This window comes from Ceratina calcarata, unplaced genomic scaffold, assembly GCF_001652005.2.
Source record: "Ceratina calcarata isolate Rehan_Ccalc_2016 unplaced genomic scaffold, ASM165200v1 scaffold72.2, whole genome shotgun sequence".
In the NCBI taxonomy this organism is placed as follows: domain Eukaryota; kingdom Metazoa; phylum Arthropoda; class Insecta; order Hymenoptera; family Apidae; genus Ceratina; species Ceratina calcarata.
Window position 1 is genome coordinate 363,046 of NW_017178472.1, and position 20,563 is coordinate 383,608.

At 39.1% G+C, this 20,563-nt stretch overlaps 1 protein-coding gene across 11 annotated transcripts in view; it reads right to left on the minus strand.

Annotated features, from left to right (window-relative positions):
- The window catches only part of LOC108630328 (dystrophin, isoforms A/C/F/G/H), a 447,367-nt gene that overhangs the window by 294,495 nt on the left and 132,309 nt on the right, over positions 1 to 20,563 (minus strand). For all 11 annotated transcript variants that reach the window (XM_026817954.1, XM_026817961.1, XM_026817956.1 and 8 more), the window contains one exon: positions 1,910 to 2,121. In XM_026817954.1, coding sequence (XP_026673755.1) covers positions 1,910 to 2,121 — 212 coding nt within the window. The remainder of the gene's footprint in view (positions 1 to 1,909; positions 2,122 to 20,563) is intronic.

The following is a 20,563-nucleotide window of genomic DNA, read 5'->3' on the forward strand; positions in this document are numbered from 1 at the left end:
CCGTTGGGTTGATACGGCGAAGGTGCCTTCGATTTTACGTTTGAGATAAATTGATCACTTTAAAGTACTTGTCCATTAACGGAAATTAAAAAAGTGATCACTAAATGCCGTGAAGGGAAGGGATCTCTTTATTGCATCTAGAATTTACAGAAGACAGGAAATGGATTTGTTATAATTGGATTGGGAATAAAAGTCAAATCCTGGTACGTATACTTAAAAAAGGATTTGAATATTTAAAAAAGGTTAGCCTTCTATCTTTAGTCCCTCATTATATTTGGTGCATATTTATACACTTCACTTTTTTTACTATTTTGAACATTTTCTGGCAATCTAATTATAATAAGTCCAAGATAAATAAATGTTCAAATGAAGCATTGTAAAAAGAATTGAAGACAGATCTTCTGTGAAATCTATTAATTTGCATTACTGATGATATAATTAACCAAACAGAATATGAAATAATATTCATAAAAATATTATAAAGAATATTTCAGTTGAATGAATACTAATTATAATGCAATTTGCGATTCAACCACGGATGAAGGAAAAGCAGCGTTGGGACAATCAGAAGACTATCTACGAGATTCGAGAGGAGGAAGCTTGAGTCCGGAAGATACAAGCGTCGTCCTCGTCGATATAAATTATTCCATGAATATCTCATTTGACCCTTTTAAATGTAAACAGAATCCCCGAGGAACATGTGATGTAGTACACCACGGCACGAACCGGCACTGATTGAGACTTTGGCCGTTTCTTTACTCACCCCCCTGGTCGCAGCCATTTTGCCCCTTCCGTTTCCCGTGGGATCGCGTTATTCTCACAGACAAAGCGGAACGTTGATTAAAAAAAGAGGTTACTAGCTGCATTGCAGGATGAATACTGATCCGTCCGTTCTTTTTAATCGCGGTCTGTAACCGCCTGTAACGCAGTCTCCCAGCCGACCATTATACCCGCGGCCGTTTTGTTTTAGTATTTATTTTTTATCCCCGGTTGCCCCTGTTTTTATTCGAACAATTGTGGGCTACGCTGGCCGATTAAATTTCCTTATTTTTGCACTGGAAACTCTATTTGGCTCTTCCTGTAATTTTCTGACGTCGTGCAATTAGATTATGGGATTACCGTCACGAATTAGTAACAAACAACATCGCGGCGAAATATTTTGCTTAAACAATAAAAAGAACTGTGCAGAGCTTGGAATTTTAAGATTCCCTGCAAATCGAGTGAATTAGTATTTTTTGTTTGCATACAAAGAAATGAACGTTGTGAACGTATCAAAAACAATAATTACACAAACTGGTACAGATTTTTTGTTAAAATCACTGCGTGTATTTTATCACAATGAGATAATCGAGAAATAGAATTTGATGAAAGTGTAGATAGATAACAACTACATATATAATTTCTTGTAAGTAATCAGTTCGAATCTATTAATTAAGGTATCTAAATTTATATCTTTGGACGATAATCCATATTATATCATCAAAATTAATGGGAGCTTATGAATGTCTCACCAGCATGTATGTAGGCACGTCTAAACACGCCCCGATCTGATTCACTATTGCCGGGACAGAATCGATCATCATAATCATCGCTCAACAACCGACGATTTAAACCCAGATACCGAGACCCGTTTACCGCTGCCAATAACACGGAATTCCCAAATGGTCATTCATTCAACCTCTCCTAATCGCGATCAACGCAAATTGCCGGCTATCAAATGGGTAGGACGACGTGACGCGACGGGGAGAAGAGGGACATTGCATTGCGCGCAGCTATTGACACGCAGAAGAATAAAAAAGGAGATAAAGAGGACAACCGCGACGCGGCGACCCCAAGAGGTCGTTTAACGGTCCGGGTAAGTTCCGTGAGGCAAGAAGAAAGGGCGGGAGAGAAAAATGCTAGCGTTTACCTTTTGTTCTCGTAGCTGCGCCTCGAGAACGTCGGCGGTGTGCCCGACGGCCCGCATTTTCTCCAGCCGGGTTTCCATTCGCACCAGCCATACCTCCACCTCGTTTCTCTTCGCCTCGTAACGCTGGCTGTCCCCAAGCATCGCGTCCAGCTCTGTTTTCCTCTGCATCATTTTCGAGTTCATCTCGTCCCAGTGCTCTCTCAGCTTCGTAACTGAAACACGACAATCGGCGAAACGGCCCGTTTCAAACAATCTGTACATCCCTCAACGTCGTCTTGTGTATTGTTGAAACATTAAACAAGTAGTACGAAATCATCATCGCCTGATTTAAAAATAATAAATGTTACACATTTCAATTTTAAATGATTTGATTAAGAAACAATTTTCGTCACATAAATTATAATAAAATTCATTATGATTTACGAAATAGAATGATTCAATCACATGAGACATAAAATGGAATACAATGAATTGAAATAATCAAGTCCTTCATTACCCTGCGAAAGTTTCATTTTGTCGTTTCAGTTTGTACAGTTTCTTTTTGACGCTTTTACATATTAGTTGAATACATTCTTCGTACATACATCTACCAAAGTGTCACGATGAAATATGATTGCAATCACAAAGGAAGGAATAATTGGTGATAAAACGAGATTGAGCTGAAACACACGAGCATCCCTGATGCAGACGACTGATAAAAACAGTGGACATATTTCACGATAAGTAATGATTTATGTGCACAGACTTAGAGAAATACAGTGAAGCATTCGCCATGTGGATAAGATAAGATCAATACGCCTCAATACAGTTGTTAAAACGTCGTGCGCTATGCAATCGTTAGCGACTCGGTAACAAATGGAATAAATGGAATCTCCGCGCCCCGGAAATTTATTTCTCGTACTTGAATAACAGACGAAACATCAAGTACAGTTCGGTTATCATAATCGATAACTAGCGCCCATCGGAAAACCAATCTCATCGATATTTCCAACAAAAGAGCTACGAGAACAAGTAACATTAAAAGAGAACAAGAACATATTATTTAAAGATCGTCCCAATTAGTCGATGAATTGGAACCTGAGAATCGAATTTTATTCGCATTGTTATCGAACAGAAGTACGATTCCAAACGAACCTAGGAATCATGGAATCGCATAATCGATTCGATGCGCGGTGTTAAACGTTCTGACGCGCGGCGCGCACTCAGGGTTTAAGGGCTGCCTAGGCCGTGCGAAGGCTCGTTAATCGAACACACGGGTAACCCGGACGCCTGGCACATGTTCGTTGTTTCAAGAAGCACTTCATCCGAAGCGGAAATCCGCGTTGAGATTCGCGCCAGGCGCGAGGAATCAGTTGGAAGGTGTCCAAACCGGAGCAGCTTAGCCGGGGGAGGAAGGACGCGGCGCAGCTGGAAAACCTGCGGGGCGAGAGGGAACGGGTGCAAAGCATTGGCAGCGTTTCAACATCCGTAACAACAAAATTTCCACGCGTGGACAACTCTGTAGCCTGGGGTTACGTTTCTATATATGTACCTTTGATGATGCATCGCATGTGCACGATGTTTCGCGATAGGGTGCCGGCGAACAGGACCGAAGCTAGAACGAAAACAACGTGATTGAGACCGTCACCCTCGCAGTGCGCTCTGAATAGGACGATTACGCTCGTGATTGAATATAAGGGGCGACTGATTGATCTTGGCGTGAAATTATCACTTTCTTTTCCATCGTAGTTTAATGGCATTATAGCTTGAAATACGAGGCAGAATTCTCACATCATATTCTGATTTGGATAGTCTTGATGTTCGTAGTTATTCTACAAAGAAACAAAATTGATATCTGAATTGATGATATTTTTATATTCACATATATATGTAACTGATGATAAGTTAAAAATTATAACTTTATATAGTAGAAATCAAAATACAATCACAATTTTCATATCAAAGTAACTTAAATGAACTAGAAGATAAATTGACGATCCTTATCCAATCAGTAATATAATGAATTTAATATAATTAGAAGCGCAGTTGAACTAAGTAATAACACTCCAAAGCAACAAATCCATTTGCCTAACACACTAGTGCAAATACTCGAGGCGGATCACAATTTAACGATCCCCATTTGCGAGCATTGCACTGTGCGAGTATTCCCAGTCAGAACCTCCATTGTCAGTTAAATTAACATAGTAAATGTATAAGATTCAAGGACTGAAATACATTTTCATATGAATTATTTTCACACATTAAAGGATCTATTACTGAACCGACTTGAATACTGCTGATGATATCAGAGTAATTAATGTCATCTATCATTTGTTGAGAATAGAATACAAGAAGGATTGATCAAAAATTCGTACAAAATCGAAAACTTATCAAGAATTTAATATGCCATATTAATACATCATGAATATGTGATCAGTTACGATGATCCTATCGCGTGGTTGCATTATTAGGGCAAATTTTCTTACGGACAGTCGGGTCAAAGAATTACGATCGTAGTGCATTTCCACGTAATCAGAAGCATACGCTATTCTACCGGCGATTGATATAATCCGACAAGCCACGCATAGCGAAGTTGGAGGGAAGAGTCATAACTATACGTGAGCTAGTGAACTGGAAGCAGAGTATCTTGATCTATCGCCCTCAGGACTGTAAAGGGGTACAACCCGGTAGAAGGCGAGGCTGGGTCTTGTCTCCCTGCGGTTGCACTCAATGACCTATTACAAGAGCGTTTCGCTCTCATCGACCCCTACGACTCGCAACCCCGGTCGCGACGCACCTACTTACTCTCCGTGTCGCAGCATAGGCGTGACAAGTGTTCCACGGGACATTAAAGATGGCACGTACACTCTTCAACTGCCGTATAACGAGCATTATAAGAAAAATTAATTTTTCAATTGATGTTATTCATTCACAGTCTCCCCAGAAGCTACGTTTAAATATAGTTTATCGACTATGTTATCATGACACTTTTACGCAGGGTGACAAATCGATTCTATGTACGCAAGCAACAGAAATGATTTCTTTATGAATATATAAATGAGATGGAACTGATAATAGGATTTATGAAGATCTAAATCATTTCACAGAACTGAAAATGTGTGACCCAATGGATAGAATTTCTGCAAATTCTAGATTTAGAACACGCATGTTTGAATTACGTGGCGGGAGCACGTAATAAAGACATTCGGATAACTAACGTAGAAGCTCGACGTACGCAATTATTATCTACGTATTATCAATCGCGCAACAGCGGCGCACCGGCACTGTGGCGTGTCAATCGAAAACTCAATCACCCTCGATATTCTCCGAAACCATGCGTGACTATAACGTATGATCATAATAGTCCCTGTAGAATAGGGTCGCAGTTAGCGAATCGATCTACAGGTTTAAGCGTGAGCTATAATGATTATAACGCGTAAATTATAATAAATATTATTTGACAATTTTATATAAAATATAATATAAAATTATTTGTATACATATCATGAGTCTCTTATAGTGCTGTCAGTTGTGTTAGTGTTAATGCTTTAAGCGAATGAGTTATAATGAAATAGAAACTATGAGAGAAATTTGAAAAATAATTTTTAATTATTACACGGGTTTAATAAACTATCAAATGCATAACAAGATTATTTGACCTGGAAAAGAAACGTACAAAAAAGATGCGAACTAATTTTATTAAATACTTCTATAGGAACTACGCGTGTATGTTAATTAAAGCATATTCTATATTCACGAACCTAATTCCCAGTGTACAGAAACGGAGAAGTTGTAATATTATGGAGATGTGTGCATTATCTCTAAGGATATCTAGTCTCGCAGGATATACGGAAACCATGTCGTGTCAGTGACCCGGGAGATAAGAGTGGATGCGACGAGTGAAGATAGTGCAGCAGGGGCTCACCCTCGCGTACGCCTTTTATTGCGCTAGATGCCTAATGCACCTCTATTAAATTCAGATGAATCGCTTAATATATTCAAATTGGCGGGCTCGCGCCCTAGTGAAGTGAGCAGGAGGCATTCCGATTGAAATCGATGGAACGCGAGAGCCGGGACGCGACAGCAAAGTTGGAATAGGAAAAGATAGAGAAAGAGAAAGGGAAGAGAAGAGGAAACACAAAAACGCGAGGAACGTGAAAGGAAGATGGAACATCGGTTACTTCGGCGAAATGAAAATTGAAGTGGGGTAAAATCCCGGCTGAACGCGTTATCTCTCGCTTGGAGAATCCAGGAACTTCTTTCGCGATGCTCGTTGCTACATTTATCAGATTCTAGGTATATCCGCTTGGAATTTACAGTGAAAAGCAAAATTGTAGCAACAAGAAAGTTTCCTTCTCGAACATGGTTCTTTACTTACATGTTGTAACGAAAATAAAGAATAGACGTTACGTTTGCCAATCAATCCTCTTTTACTGTGAGAAACGATCATCAACAATTCTTTTACTTCGATAAATAATCAGAAATATCATTGTGGTACATTCGTGTGGCTAGCCAACTGGTTTTATTTTAAAATCAATCTATTGGAGCAAATTAGGACGAAGTCCAAATTATTAATTTTGATGAAATTAATCTCTTATACTTCGAGTATTATAATAAATTAGATCTCATATGTAGGTAAATTGAATGCCTCGAGACTTGTCATAATCAGTACTTATACAAATATCTATAATCAATCAATAAAAATTCAATTTGATACATTTATCCCTCTTATTTCGAATCTCGATAATCCTGCAACACTTCAAATGTATTGATATCAGTTTCAGTAATTATAAATTGATTTAAACATTAGTAAGCCAACGAATCGTAAACCAACTATATATCGAATATCGAGATTACGGATATAAAGGTCAGATCGTAAAACACACGAATACGATCAATCGTAAACCGTGTTCCTCTCTGTAGTGTTCAAGGCAATGTTCTCAAGTCGGTAGGAACTTCGTTAACCAATCCCTAGGGTTTCCTACGGACCCTTGGCAACTGGATTATGTTCGAGCATTGCCAGACGAAGTTAGGCGAAAGTTACAGTTTGGCCTGTTCTCTCGGTCTTTGGATTTAAAGCTAACGGGCTATCCGGATGTCCGAAGTAAATAGAGAGAGTCATCTCGCGAATCACAGAGAAAAAGAAGACATGAACGACGCGGAACGTGGTCTAGCTTTATTACAGTAACACTATTTACGTTGTTAATGAACTCTGTAATTTTCGAAGGACAATACGTAAAGCTTTTTATTAGATTATTAGATCCGAAACGAATCGAATTATTGATTAATAATATTATTCAATATGAATTTCTGAAGAATCGTAATTCAGGTTTTTAATATCTGCTATCAATCAACTGTACGTCCAGATAATTCTATTGACATCCAACAGGAATATTTGAAATAGGGAATTTGGTACTTGATCGATATAATGAATTATAACATTTTTATTAAATGTCATTAAAGAAGTAAAAGATGTTAAGCCATTTACTGACCCTAATTCGATGTTCGGGAATCGTACATCTTGGTGAGTCGGTAAACAGTGACTACAGCTAACCTGAGCGTCCGAGTGCTCCTGCGGGAGGATCGGGAAATTGAAGAAGTTCACTTGTTAAAATTCTAACGCTCGTCGGGAAACTTCGTTTCGTAGCCTCACGGGAAAAACTTCAATTAAACTCACAAAGAATGCTCCGACCTCGAATAGGGGATGCGCAAACGTGTCTGAATCGTCTCGACGATGATTCATGGAACACGCGTCGCGGGGTACCTTAATTTTCCCTCCGTTTTACTTCACTGATTAACATCAATGTTCCTCAAGAATTCAAAGTTCCGGAGCGAAATTTACAAGTTTTCCTAATTTTTACGACTTAAAACCCGTGCTAACTTTTAAATATCGAAAACTATAGTTCCGTGTTTTTAAAAGAATCAAACGAACCGCGAGGAGTTACGAAATAAAACTTTATACGCGGTCAAAATGGAATTCCTGATAAACTCTCGGGAGACCTGTCTCTTCTATTACCAACTGGTGAACGAATTTCTCTTTCTGATCGAGTCACGAATCACAATGGGAACGAGAAGCGAACGGGGGAAAAATAAAAAGAGTGACGCCGTATTTGCAAGCAAATCTGAGATCGTTAAAAGAAATTCTATACTAAAATTCTATACAAAAATTCTACATTGGATATAAAGTACATAATATAGAAAAATCAAGTGAAATAATATTCAACACATTTTATGAAATATAGTTTAATAATTGGGTAATACACAATTTTTCCATAAATACATAAAATCCACGATCTGATCATGAAAAATGGAGTGCACATAGGTAATGCTAGTTTCATAATTAAATACATACTATGGTGGAAAAAATCTTTTCACGAAGAGCTCATTCTTGGTAAATCGTACCAAGAACGTAGGTATACGTCAACCGCACGAGTACTCATCCTCAGCGTCACTCCGTTATTCCTGTCCTTTCGTATCTGCCCCAGGAAACGGATAATAAAGAGACTAACAGCGCCCATGTATATGCTCACCTCTTGATACTGCAAAGCGGGCAAGAGTTTGGGACATGCTCGTTCGCGAGACCATTTGCGATCCTCTTTACGTGAAAATTTAACGCGAGACGCGTTCATTGTCATCCCTGGCTTAAATGCTGGAGGATGTGCTTAAATACGATGAGCTAAAACGGGGTTTGGTAAAACGAGCTACGAACAATTCCAATATTCTGATAAAATATTAAACAGGAAATTGATGAGGGTATTGTCTTTACCCATGTGGAAATTTAAAATAAATTAATTAGCTGTGCCAACTAATTGTACTCTATTTCACTGAAATATTAACTCCTACAGTGACGTATTCCTAAGCAAACAAAAGACCATTAATTAAAATTTAACGAATATTTGGAACTCGTTTAAAATGGTTGTAAGTAGATTAACTGAACTAATTTACGTTGGAGAAGTATGGTAAAGACTTCATAAGATAACGTCTTCCAAGGAATTAGGTACTGAATCTGAAAAACAGACATTGGCTGGAAGTTCAATATCATTTTCTTAACCGGAAAATCTCGATCTCGTGAATATTACAAGGTGTCGCGGACACGTGCGATAAATCGGACGAGATTACGCTTGAGAATGGGACGGGAGTAATTCACGAGGCGAACAGGGCAACGAATGATAAAACACGAAGGAGGAGCACTGTTCGAAACGAAAAGTTATTCGAAAGTTTTGAGAGTTAGGAGAGTCCGGTATAATGTATGACGTCGCGGAACGAGAAAAATGGAAGTTGCCGGGAAAACCCGCCGAAGAACAGAAGTAGAGATATCAGTCAAAGACAAAGGGAAGTGTTTCGTAACGCAAATGGGATTCGAATCTCATTAACCACATCTACGTCAAAGCTGATAGTAGAATTTTGTCGTTGACCAGGTCCGAACGCCTTCTTCTCCTTTTCCACCTCACGTCCTTACCCGGTTCCAACGTTTTTAACAATGCCACAGTTTAAACGAGAACAGAGCTTTAGCCCGCACCCGAACTTCCTTTACCTACGTTGAAAGCTTTACCGGGATTTCCGCAGCGAATGTAATTCCCATCTGCACGACGTCGGATTGGAAAAAGAAGAGTACGAATAAAGATAATGAGCTCTCAAACTATTATATTTGCTCTTCCGCAGTGATTACGGCGCTTCTAGTCGAAACAATGCCACATAGAGGAGCGTGTACGTATAATCGGCGTCTAATAATGCTATATAGAGTTCTATGTGATGCACATGCAATTATACTAAAGATAAAATTACATGTAGAAAACTGAACTGCTGTACAGTAATGATGCAGTACTTTATTTTTCTCATATGTACTTATACAAAAGGAAAATGTATTAAATACGTACAGGGTGTCCCAGAAAAAATGCTAGAGCCGAGAACGGGTGATTCTGGATGTGTTCCTGAACAACAATTTCCTTTGGTAAAATGCTAAACGAGACATGGTTTTTGAATTATTAATGAAAAGCGCTGATCAATGAGAGCACGCGTAGGGCCTGCGCCCAGCCACGGATAGGTTGGCTCGGATCGTGACGCTCGGCAACACCTTCTCAAGAACTTCTCTCAATTTCTCGTTCTCTAAAATCATTAATTATCTAAAATAATCGAATCCAGTAACAAGCAATGATTTATTTATTAACGATAACAGCCGATAGTCATAAGCGTTTCTACCATGGACTAATATATGAGTAGACCCAACAACCAATATATTTTTCATCCCTCCTGTCATCTGGGGCTTTAACGCTCCATTACAATTTCCATGTCACGTAAAACGTTATCAATAAATTATGGAAAATAAATCTACCTCTAACTAGAACAGGCAATGAAGTAAGAACCTTTCTCATACCCGTGATCCTTGATTAAATAGCCAATCCTGAGCGTGGATACTTAAGATTGAGGATCATCCCTTCTTATTGCTAGATCACCCGAATGATTCTGTACGATTATCCATAAGCTACAAGATCTACTCGCATAAGTATCTTGTCTGCGCTGATACGAAACAGAACACTGCGGTAAACACCGATTGTACGAAACCGCCGAAGAAGGAACAATCGAAAGGCTGGAACGATCGTGTAAACAGCGTGTAAACAAGACACACAGATTCGATCGCCGCGCCGGTCTCTCCGACGACGTGACGCGGTTTCGAGTGCGTCGAACTTCCTGTATGCCGCCCCGTGCAGTGGAATTTCATTAAGCAAACACACGCTCGCGCGCGAGACGAAACTCGTTACGCGAACCTTATTATCGTGGCGCATACAAGTACGTAGCAGGTTTGCAAGGATCGCTGAGCACAAGCCGACTGAGAGGAGAACTCGTCACACGAATAGAGCCGGGAAAACCGCGAGGATACGACAAGGCTACGCCGACAACGTGCGTCCGAGAAGAAATTAAAACTTTATGCATAGCCAACGGATTATTATTGCAAGTCGCGATAATACGGAATTGAAGTTAAAAATAATGAAAGAGTAATGATGCACTGGCCAAAACGGCTTCCTTATTTTCGGTAACTGATATCATTTTAGATGGCATTTATTCTTTAATTGTGGTAGAAAATAATTTTAAATTTTGCTTAATTATGCAAATGGAAATAAGAAATTATTGAAATAGATTTTGCAAAATATGAATGTCTTTATTAAATTCTGTCTTTCGCCCATTTATTATTCATTATCAAGTACCGAACCTTAAACATCGAAAGGTATATTTAAAGTAGAATATTTCATTCATATCAAATCTAATATAATCCATTCACGATGTCAGAGATTTATATAAAAACTGATTAGAGAACTTCAGAGTAGTACCAACTTAATAAAATGTTAATCAAAGAATAGACTGTTAGCCATTTTAAATGGAATTAAACGTTTGAATTCGAACAAGTTGATGCTATTTCATGGACAACGGCAACCATCATCTCTCGCACATGAAAAATTTGCAGTTGGTTCCCTTTTTCCTCCTGCCACGCTGTTTGATTGATCAGTCTATCCACTTCGCTGTGGAGCTAGCCGAAATTAGCCGGTGATTCGCGCAAATTGTTTGCAAATTGCGATCTATTTCTGTAGGCGCCGTGAATTGAAATGCACGGTAACTGAAAAAGAACGATGCATGGCTAATTCGTGTTCTTCCCCGGCAATCTGGGACGTCCGTTTGCAAATCACTTTGGCTTTCATTTAATCGTTATCATTCGTCGAATAAAATAAGAGAATAATGCTATATAAAGTGAAACAGTATAAACAATATTATAAACATTAGTTGACATAGTAGTATAATATAAATGACGTGAATTCGTCATTCATAAAATATAAAAGTAATAATGCCTTTAATTTCTATCATTGTTTGCAAATTATTTTATTTTTCAATAGAATGAAACAGCATGAAATCAAAACGTTCGCTGCAGAGTCAAAATCACTTGGCATTCGCGTTCAATCCGAAATGTAAATTCGGTGGATTTTCAGACGAGACCAAACATACGGCAGCGCAGTGTCTACAGGTGTAAGAAATTCAACTTGAACGCGCAGAAATGCTGCACTATGGTGTGTATGTGTGTTTGCGTGTGTGTGTGTCAACGGATTTTGTGAGAATCAGGGACGATTCACGTAGCAGTTCCAGCTGGCAAAGAGAAGGAGCTGCCTGAGAACTTTCAGTTGGTTTTAATGCGATTAGGTCGCAAGATAGACGAAAGATGAATCAACCCCTCCCTTATTTTATATGTATGTATATATTTAAAATACGGAAATAAATTCCTTCACTGGGCGAAACTACTTCAGATATCATCTAAATTCTAATAAATATGATAGGATAAGGAAAGAAGTATCTGAATTAAATAAATGAGCTAAATAAAATAAGATGAATATCAATTCGTCAAATCGATTAACAAAAATGAATAAACTTAATAAAAGTGGATGAAAATTTTGATGTTTCAAATTATATGACTTTACATAAATTTATACTTATTTATACTTATACAAATTTATACTATTTATCAAAATGAAGTTGATATTTCAGTAATCAGATTTTTATTTTGATTCCATGAAGTGAAGAACAGGCGCTAAATTAATTTACACGTCTAACACTATTAAAAGTTTTACAAGTATAATAACCCTGACAAGTATCACAGCTACATACTAGTGCAACTCTTCATTTTAACATAGTAATGATTTTGAACAACAGGGGTGAAGAATTCGCGATAGAGTAAAGGGTGGCGAGAAAGGGTGGCTTCAAAGGCGGTCGCGCTGGGAACCCGGCCGCTTATTCTGGTGTCATTCGTGGCATTGTTCGTTCGCGTTCTGTAAAAACTATCCGCCGCGTTACCAGAAAGAGGGTTTTGAATGAGGCGGAGCCAAAGTGCGAAGAGGAGGGTGGCGGGTGTCCGTGCGTAGAATCGTGGCCGAGGGGTGCCCGTCGTAGGTCACGATTGCGTGGAAAAGCGGTCGCGACCCCTTCACTCTCCCGCGTGGCCTTGCTTTCATTCCTGAGTGTGTTTATCACTGTCAGGTACGGTAACGAGATAGTAAACAGTGTCGCCCCGCCCGACCGCGTCGAATCTACCGTCGCATGCACGCTTTTTTCTTGTAATCTGGTTACCATTTGCATCTAGATGAAATTTTTTTCTACTCAATGTAAGCACATTGCCATTATTTGTACGTGAACACGATTTCTTCACTGATTGACGAAAACTAATGTGTCATTAAAGTAATCAATCCATTGACAAGTGTCTCTTGTAAATAAAAGTCGAAAGTTGATAATTAAAAGGAAAATAGGCTAAATAATTAGAATTTTAAATAAAGTCTTTCATAATTTTGATAAATATCAAAAGATGAAAGTTGACGACTATCGGTTCCATTAACAAATATCTCTATTCAAAATTATTTTCAAGTCAATTTCAGATTTAACTAATATTTCTTTCCTACACTAAAGTAAGTGCTGAGCCGGACAAAATTGAAAACACGTCACACTTTTGGAATTTTTAGTCTCGTTACCAAGAATTGGGTGAAGAAATCGTGCGACCTTCGTCGGTGAGGAACGAAAGGTTGTTCACCGAGCAGAGGTTTTCTTTCAACGGGTGCACGTGACTGGCGTCTATGCCGTTTTCCCGTCACGTCCGGGACGTCTGTCTAAAGGAATGAGAGGGGGATGAAAAGTTGGGATAAATTACGATGAAACGAACGGGAGAGAGTTTCGCTCAGGCAAGGCAGTAGTCATCCACAATATCGGGGTCATTTTCTCCCTCTCGTGTACCACGAAAAAAGGAGGCTCATTCTCCCTAGTCGCCGGCAGAATAAAGAAGAAGCCATAAGATAGAATTGTAATAAGGTGGGGATGATAAATAATACCAGTTAAAGTGTGTTAAATTTGCGCCTGACACGCCCTTATTAAACTTTTAAGTTATCCGGAAGACTGGCTTCGCGGTATTCCAGTCACGAGTTCTTGTGACTTTCTTTATACTAGTTACTAAGCATACGCACATCTATGATTACAGAATGACTACCTTAGGTAATAAATAAGAAATAATAGAATATATAATAAAATTCATTATCCAATTTCCAATCCAATCATCATATATTATGATCATTATTTTATAACGATGAACCCACGTGTAGTTTCTTCACGAAGGGCCTAATTTATGATACCCTCGAGTGTGTATTTAATTTCATTTCTTACTATAGCTTGTAGTGACAGATATTTCCAGTCTTTTTCATTTTAAAATAAATGAAAGCGTGATAAAATTTGAAAAATACTTTAAATCCTAGTTAAGAACTATTATTTTTTGCTCCATTCATGGTTGAAATAACGAGATATCGACATTTTAATCCGGCCTAGGATTTCCTGAGAGCACGAATTTAGCTTCTAAACGAACGGATTTCGGCGAACAGCCTTCCGAACCAGATTTCAACGGCGAATATGGGGATTCGTCGCGTAATAAAATGTCGTACGTAGACCGGTGGCCTAGAAAATCTGTTTCTCGTCGGGACGGGGGCTCGGGTTAAAGCCTCCGGTTTATTGTGGAACGTGAGGATGGTGATAGGTCTCAAGAAACGGGTGATAAAGTGCTTGGCCGAGGACTAAATAGGTTTAAGGTTCTTAGTTTGCGAGCTTTAAGCAATATGTCGCTTTAAGACACACCCAGCGATAAATCGTCCGACTCTATCAAGTATAATATAGCTCTAACCGAATTTAAAGCAGTACTCTTTTATTATATTTTATTATCTCTGCATCCACTCATGTTTTCAATTTATGTAAACTGATACACGTGTGTAGCGTCTAATGAAATATATTTCTGAATATCTTATGAAATGCATTTTCAGATTACGAGCAATAAATATTTACTCATTGCCCAGTTAATTCATTCTGACGCAATCACTGTTCTAAAATATCATAAAAACTTCGAAAAGTAAATTAATCGTCAGTCACAGTCGTCCATTCATTTGGAAAACGACCCGTTAGATCACGGTGGACACATACAAACACGCAATGCGATTTTCTCAAACGAGAGGCGGTCGTTTTTCGTTAAACTTTTTCGTTTCTTTTACGGTCGGGACGGAACACACGGTGTATCGAACGACCCACGACACCGGTGTCGGAACAGTAGCGAAATTGGCTGGCCCGGGTACCGAGAGCCATGCGCGGGGCTTCTAGAGGGAAGAGGAAAAATGCGTGTATTTTACGATCGCGTGCGCGGCACGGGGATGATAATTCTCGCGTGTCGAGCAGCGGTTCCGCGGCCATTTCGATACCCATTACGACGCACCGATTGCATGGTTTGTGTCTACTTTATTGTCAGCGCGTACGATGCGCGTTTTCGTTTGCGAAATATCCTGATAACGAGCACCTCCTCTGTTTGAAATTGAACTAAACACGAAGTGAACGTACTAGTGTAAAGAAGCGTGAAGAAGGCAGCGAATATAGACTGTCAAATCCGTATCTATCTAAATCGGTAAACATTCGCAAGGACTATGCAAATAATGAATCAGGTACAGGTAAGGAAGAATTGATATAGACGGAAATGGAACAATCCTAAAATATCAGATATTAACACCTCTTTACTAAGAACGAATTAGACATTCAGTGTCACGAAATTCAATTCAAACTCCCTAAATTCCGACCGAATTGGATGAAACGCGTTGAAATAAGGACTCGAGGAGTTTACTGAGCAAGCCTTAGATTCAACCAACTCCTCTATTTTTCGTTCACATTTTCCGGGCGTTCAGCGCGAAACGACAGACACGGGGATAGACATGTCAGCGAAACGAGATGAAAATGGTTCGGCAAAAGATCAGGGCGCGGAATTGGATCGCCATTTTAATTGGCTCTCCACGGTGCCTTCTTCACGCCGCCGCGCTGCCGCCGCGTTTCCCACCGGGGAAAACGGACACTTTCTATGCAAATCGATGCGAAGAAGCTAAGGAGGCTCGCTACGCCGCGCAAAGCAGCGCGTCTCTCCTCGAACGTTGCTTCTCGCCAGCCCTACCATCCTTATTCGACGCGGGCATCTTAATGCGCTCGACCGTCTCGCGACGAGGCGACGCAACGAGTAGCGTAAATACTTCGATGTCGCTGCAGCCCCTACGGTAACGAGGTGTCGGGACAATTTAGGGCCAAGTACGATGCAAATCGCATGTAAATATCGCTGCGACTGCCGCTGTGCTCTTGTTTATTCGTTTAGAGTTTAAAGTGAACTCATCGAAGCTAACGTGTAACAAGCACTTTGTGTAATTACTTGTAACGAATGTTATAAAGATTTCTGACGCATTTATGTACATTTAAGTGCACTTATGTGCAATATAATTGACTAAGGAATTGAATTTACACGACGTTGTTGAAAGATTAAAGCAAATTTGTTGTATAACAAAATTTAACAAAATTTGACAAAATTTGTTATATAACAAATTTGCTTTAATTTTTCAACAACGTCGTGTAAATTTGATTCCTTAGAACGTTTATTATATTGCACATAAATGCGTCAGAAATCTTTATAACATTCGTTACAAATAATTACACAAAGTACCTGGTAGGCAAAATTATATAAATTATACACAGGTGTACACGTGACACGTACACTGCGAGTGAACAGTAACATACAGTATTAATATTAAGTACCTCGATCTGATAATCAATATTGGTATTGATTATTCGTATTGAAAATTAGTATTGAATATTATTGCATTAAATGTATAAATCTGCAATTCAGTTAGTATTAACGCTGAATATGTAGTTACATGCAATAAAACAGTTTAGTAAGTACATTATTATTTCATATTCAAATTTGACATGATCGTTAAACGGAATGTGATTAAAATCATCTAAGTTTCCTTCTTCGTTATCGCACCTGCAGCGTAGAGTACCATATATGTACTTACACACCGAAACATTTTATTTTGATTTATGTCAATAAAAATTCGACGTGCTACCACCACTCGAATATTCATTTCATTTAAATTGAGATCAAGTTATCAACTTGATTAATTACAAACAGCGAGTCAATCAGGAAATGCGATTTATTAACACTTCCGTTTTCCCTTTTCCGCTGCGGTAGCAAATACGTACTTTTCCGCGATGGAACGAAGTTTCGTAGTGTAAATAATGAAGAAGGTCTCCGTTCATCGGAAAAATTAATTATTCTCTGCTTAATCGAACTTTAACAAATTCATCGAGCTTGCGCTTTTCATGGTTACACGCAAATGGATTCGTTAACATTTCATTTAATTACCGTCCGCGTGGCTTTTACGGATCAATTTCAACTAACAGAGAAATTGACGTCGATTAACAATTTAAAAAGTTCCCATGGCATCCGTCAATTTAAATACCTGCAGGTTAAATACGTTTGAATATTTTTTAAGTTACATGCTCTTGGAAAAACTCGACGGTATTTCGTGGTTTGCGAAATTTTCCGACAAATAAGATATTACACCTGACTGGGACGTAACTTTGGAGAAGAGAAGAAGAATCCGAATCATCCAGGACAGGAAAATCGTTCCCGTGCTCTTATTTAAGGATTCAAAGGCAACCTCGAAACGCGATGAATATTTCAGGAAGAGGATACGGGACTATTAAATTGTACATGCGATTCGCTCAAAGTCTGGCGAACACTTCCTTTGAGCAGAAGCTACTTTCTGTACATAGATAGTAGCCGATACATTTCCAGTGCACATTACAAAGTTACCAGTTGCCACTACGAGAAAGTTTCGCCAGATCGAAAATGGATTGGAAAGAATTTGCTGAATGCTTGCAATGTTTCCTTAGGATTATGTACGTAGTTGTAACCTTTGCGTTTGAAACTTCCGAATTTCCGAACAAAATAAGGTCCGGAAATAGTTTCATTTTGATTATTCCGTAAATTAGTTTTTAAAATAACCTGAATTTTAATTAAGATTGAAATGTCAGCCGATTTTCTATAATATATAAATATTTTATTCATTTCATACCTAATTTTAATACTGTTTTACACGAGGTATACAGACAGTTCCAAACATAAATTGAAAGAAATAAATTATGTCAGATCCAATTTGATCATTATATATTAATGAAATATCGTCAAAATGTATGTACGTACGTCACGTACATACGCCGATCAGCTGATATCTCGTTAACGGGACGAAGTATTGTACCTCACAGGATAAACTCATACGTTCTCCAAACTCGTTATATCATAATTTGCCTTGTAATGCATAATAGAATAGTTCGTTAATATAATAAAATGAGCTCCATTTGTAGAAACTGAAAGCTGCTTAAAGCAAGACGAAGATGGAAGGTGAAAATAATTTGGCCGCGCATTACACAGTTGCGGCTGCGTGACGAGCCGAAAAGGAAAGGAGCTTACCCTGATGGGGACTGTAGTCCGATCGTCGACGGGAAGCCCGTCCATCCGGCGACCCCGAGGGAGCCTCAGGAGGCATGGGCGAGACGATGTCCGAAGAGCCGCGCCGCGAACCGACGCCGGACGAGTGTTCCGAGTCCCTGCGGTGTCTTACCGCGTGGGGCGAATCTTGAGGGGTTCCGTGACCGGAACTCATTGCCGTTCTCAGTGGAGACCCGTGCGAGGAATACGGCGACCCGGGCGGTTGTATCTTGTCCGCGCCTTCGAATCGAACGAGAAGTGCGCTCTCGTGTGTGACGGATTGGCTACGGTGGACCCGCTTGGTCGCGGATCGCACGTCGCGGCGAGATCGCCGAAGAAGGCGAGTTTAACAAAGTTCAGGGAGATCGATCGTGGATTGAGTTCCAAGGAACGTCGGGTCTCGCCTTAAAATTCTCAAATAGTTTCGGATAACTTCCGCGTGTCAAATACACTCAGAATTTTACGTGAAATATGGTAGATAGATATTTTCAAATTATGAAACATATTTGGAAACTTAAACTTTCCAATTTTAATACTTAATTCTAATGTAATGTGTTTTGTATACGAATTTCAATATTCTAATATACTAATTACTGGATAAAATATATTTTGCTGATAAACTTTTTTCACTATGCAAAACTTTATGTACTTATAGATTAGTACTTGATAATGTATAAATATGAATTTGAAAATGTATGTGTAGTGTTACTGACGATGAATTTAGAAATGTGAAAGAAATCATTATGCGATAATAATAAACAATTTTGGGTAGAAGAAACTATATCATAATAGATTTACAAGCTGTACAAGGAGAAGAATAAACTAATTGGAAATAGGACTTCTGTAGCATGTTTGCGAGCAGAGTGCCTACAGAAACATATAAGGGAAGAACAGATCAAACGCGAGACCCAGCGTTCATTGTAACAGTTAAGTACGTGGTTGTAGCTCGAAAACACGCTTGAACTATCTCAGGTACGAAGATGAAATGAAGAAAAAAAAATGTTGCAATTTCATTCTAGCGTCGGCCGTGTTTCCGCCCTGACTTTTAGAATAATTGGAAACGACCGGAACATGTAAACGCCGAGTAAGCTTTGATGTGATCTTTTTCAGTCCAGACTGTATGACCCTATACTGTCATATTTTTTCACAAATACGCTACAACTGTAAAAAAAATAATTCAATTTATACACGTGCACGTCGTGGTGACGTGAAATTTTCTTGCGACTGTGCCAGCGATTTTTTTTATTCGAGATATAGGACAAATTGAATTGATCAAACACTCGTGTTTTGGAACGACTCTTTCAAAGGTTAAAAAGCAACGAGAGGAAAAAACGCTGGTAACTATTTATTTAAGGACCGTTTTTCGAACTGATTGACGATTTTAATCTGCAGCTGAATTTTAATCTCGACCAAATCGGATTTTTTATATGAACAAGCAGTGTAATTACTTAATTCCATGAATAGGCGCCAGCACTGAATAATTTAACACACTGTATTCAACAGTAAGTCTACATAAGACTGTCTTTGCATGTTATTTGAGTAAATTTAATGAATAGGAAATATAAAGTAATAAAAACGGACAATATAGTTCTCTTTACAAAAGTAATTCATAAGGTTTTAATAAAATATTTATCAAAGACTGCTGGCTCCGAGACTCGTTCCGTGTAAAACCACAGAGAATTTCATATCAATTGATTTATAATTCTGATTCATTTTCAGCCAATATTTTATGCTGCTTTTCTCGCAAACCACGATTTTTCTTATTCTTCATCGCGGCACAATTGCCAATCCATTCAATAATTGCAGAGTAATCCCACGTACAAGCACTTCTGCGATAAAACGGACCCACCCTGAGGTCAGAGCGGAACACGATGGACCGTTCCGAGTGGAACTCAAACAGCGTCAAAAACACGGTGCAATCAGACCGGACTGAAAAACGAAGATTACTTCTTACGAGCTACCCCCACTTGATCGATTCTTCTTCGGTAAAACACTTTCTTATTCGTTTTTGTTGACTTTTGGACGATCTCGTAGCTCGATCACGACGACCAAGCGATATGGTACCTTGATGGACGACCGATGAATGATGAGAAATGCCGGACAGGACCGACTGATGCGTAGGCGGGGAATGAACGAGACCGGCAGGTCCGAGAGGGTTGACGAACCCGTGGATCGGATTCCCATGCATAGGATTGCCGTGAATAGAGCGCGACGGTACCATTCCAGGCAAAGGTATCCCTCTCGTCTGTACCTCGTGAGAGGTGGAGACAGCCGCGTTCGTGGCCAGATGACTGGGGACGGGACTACTGTTCCCAGTG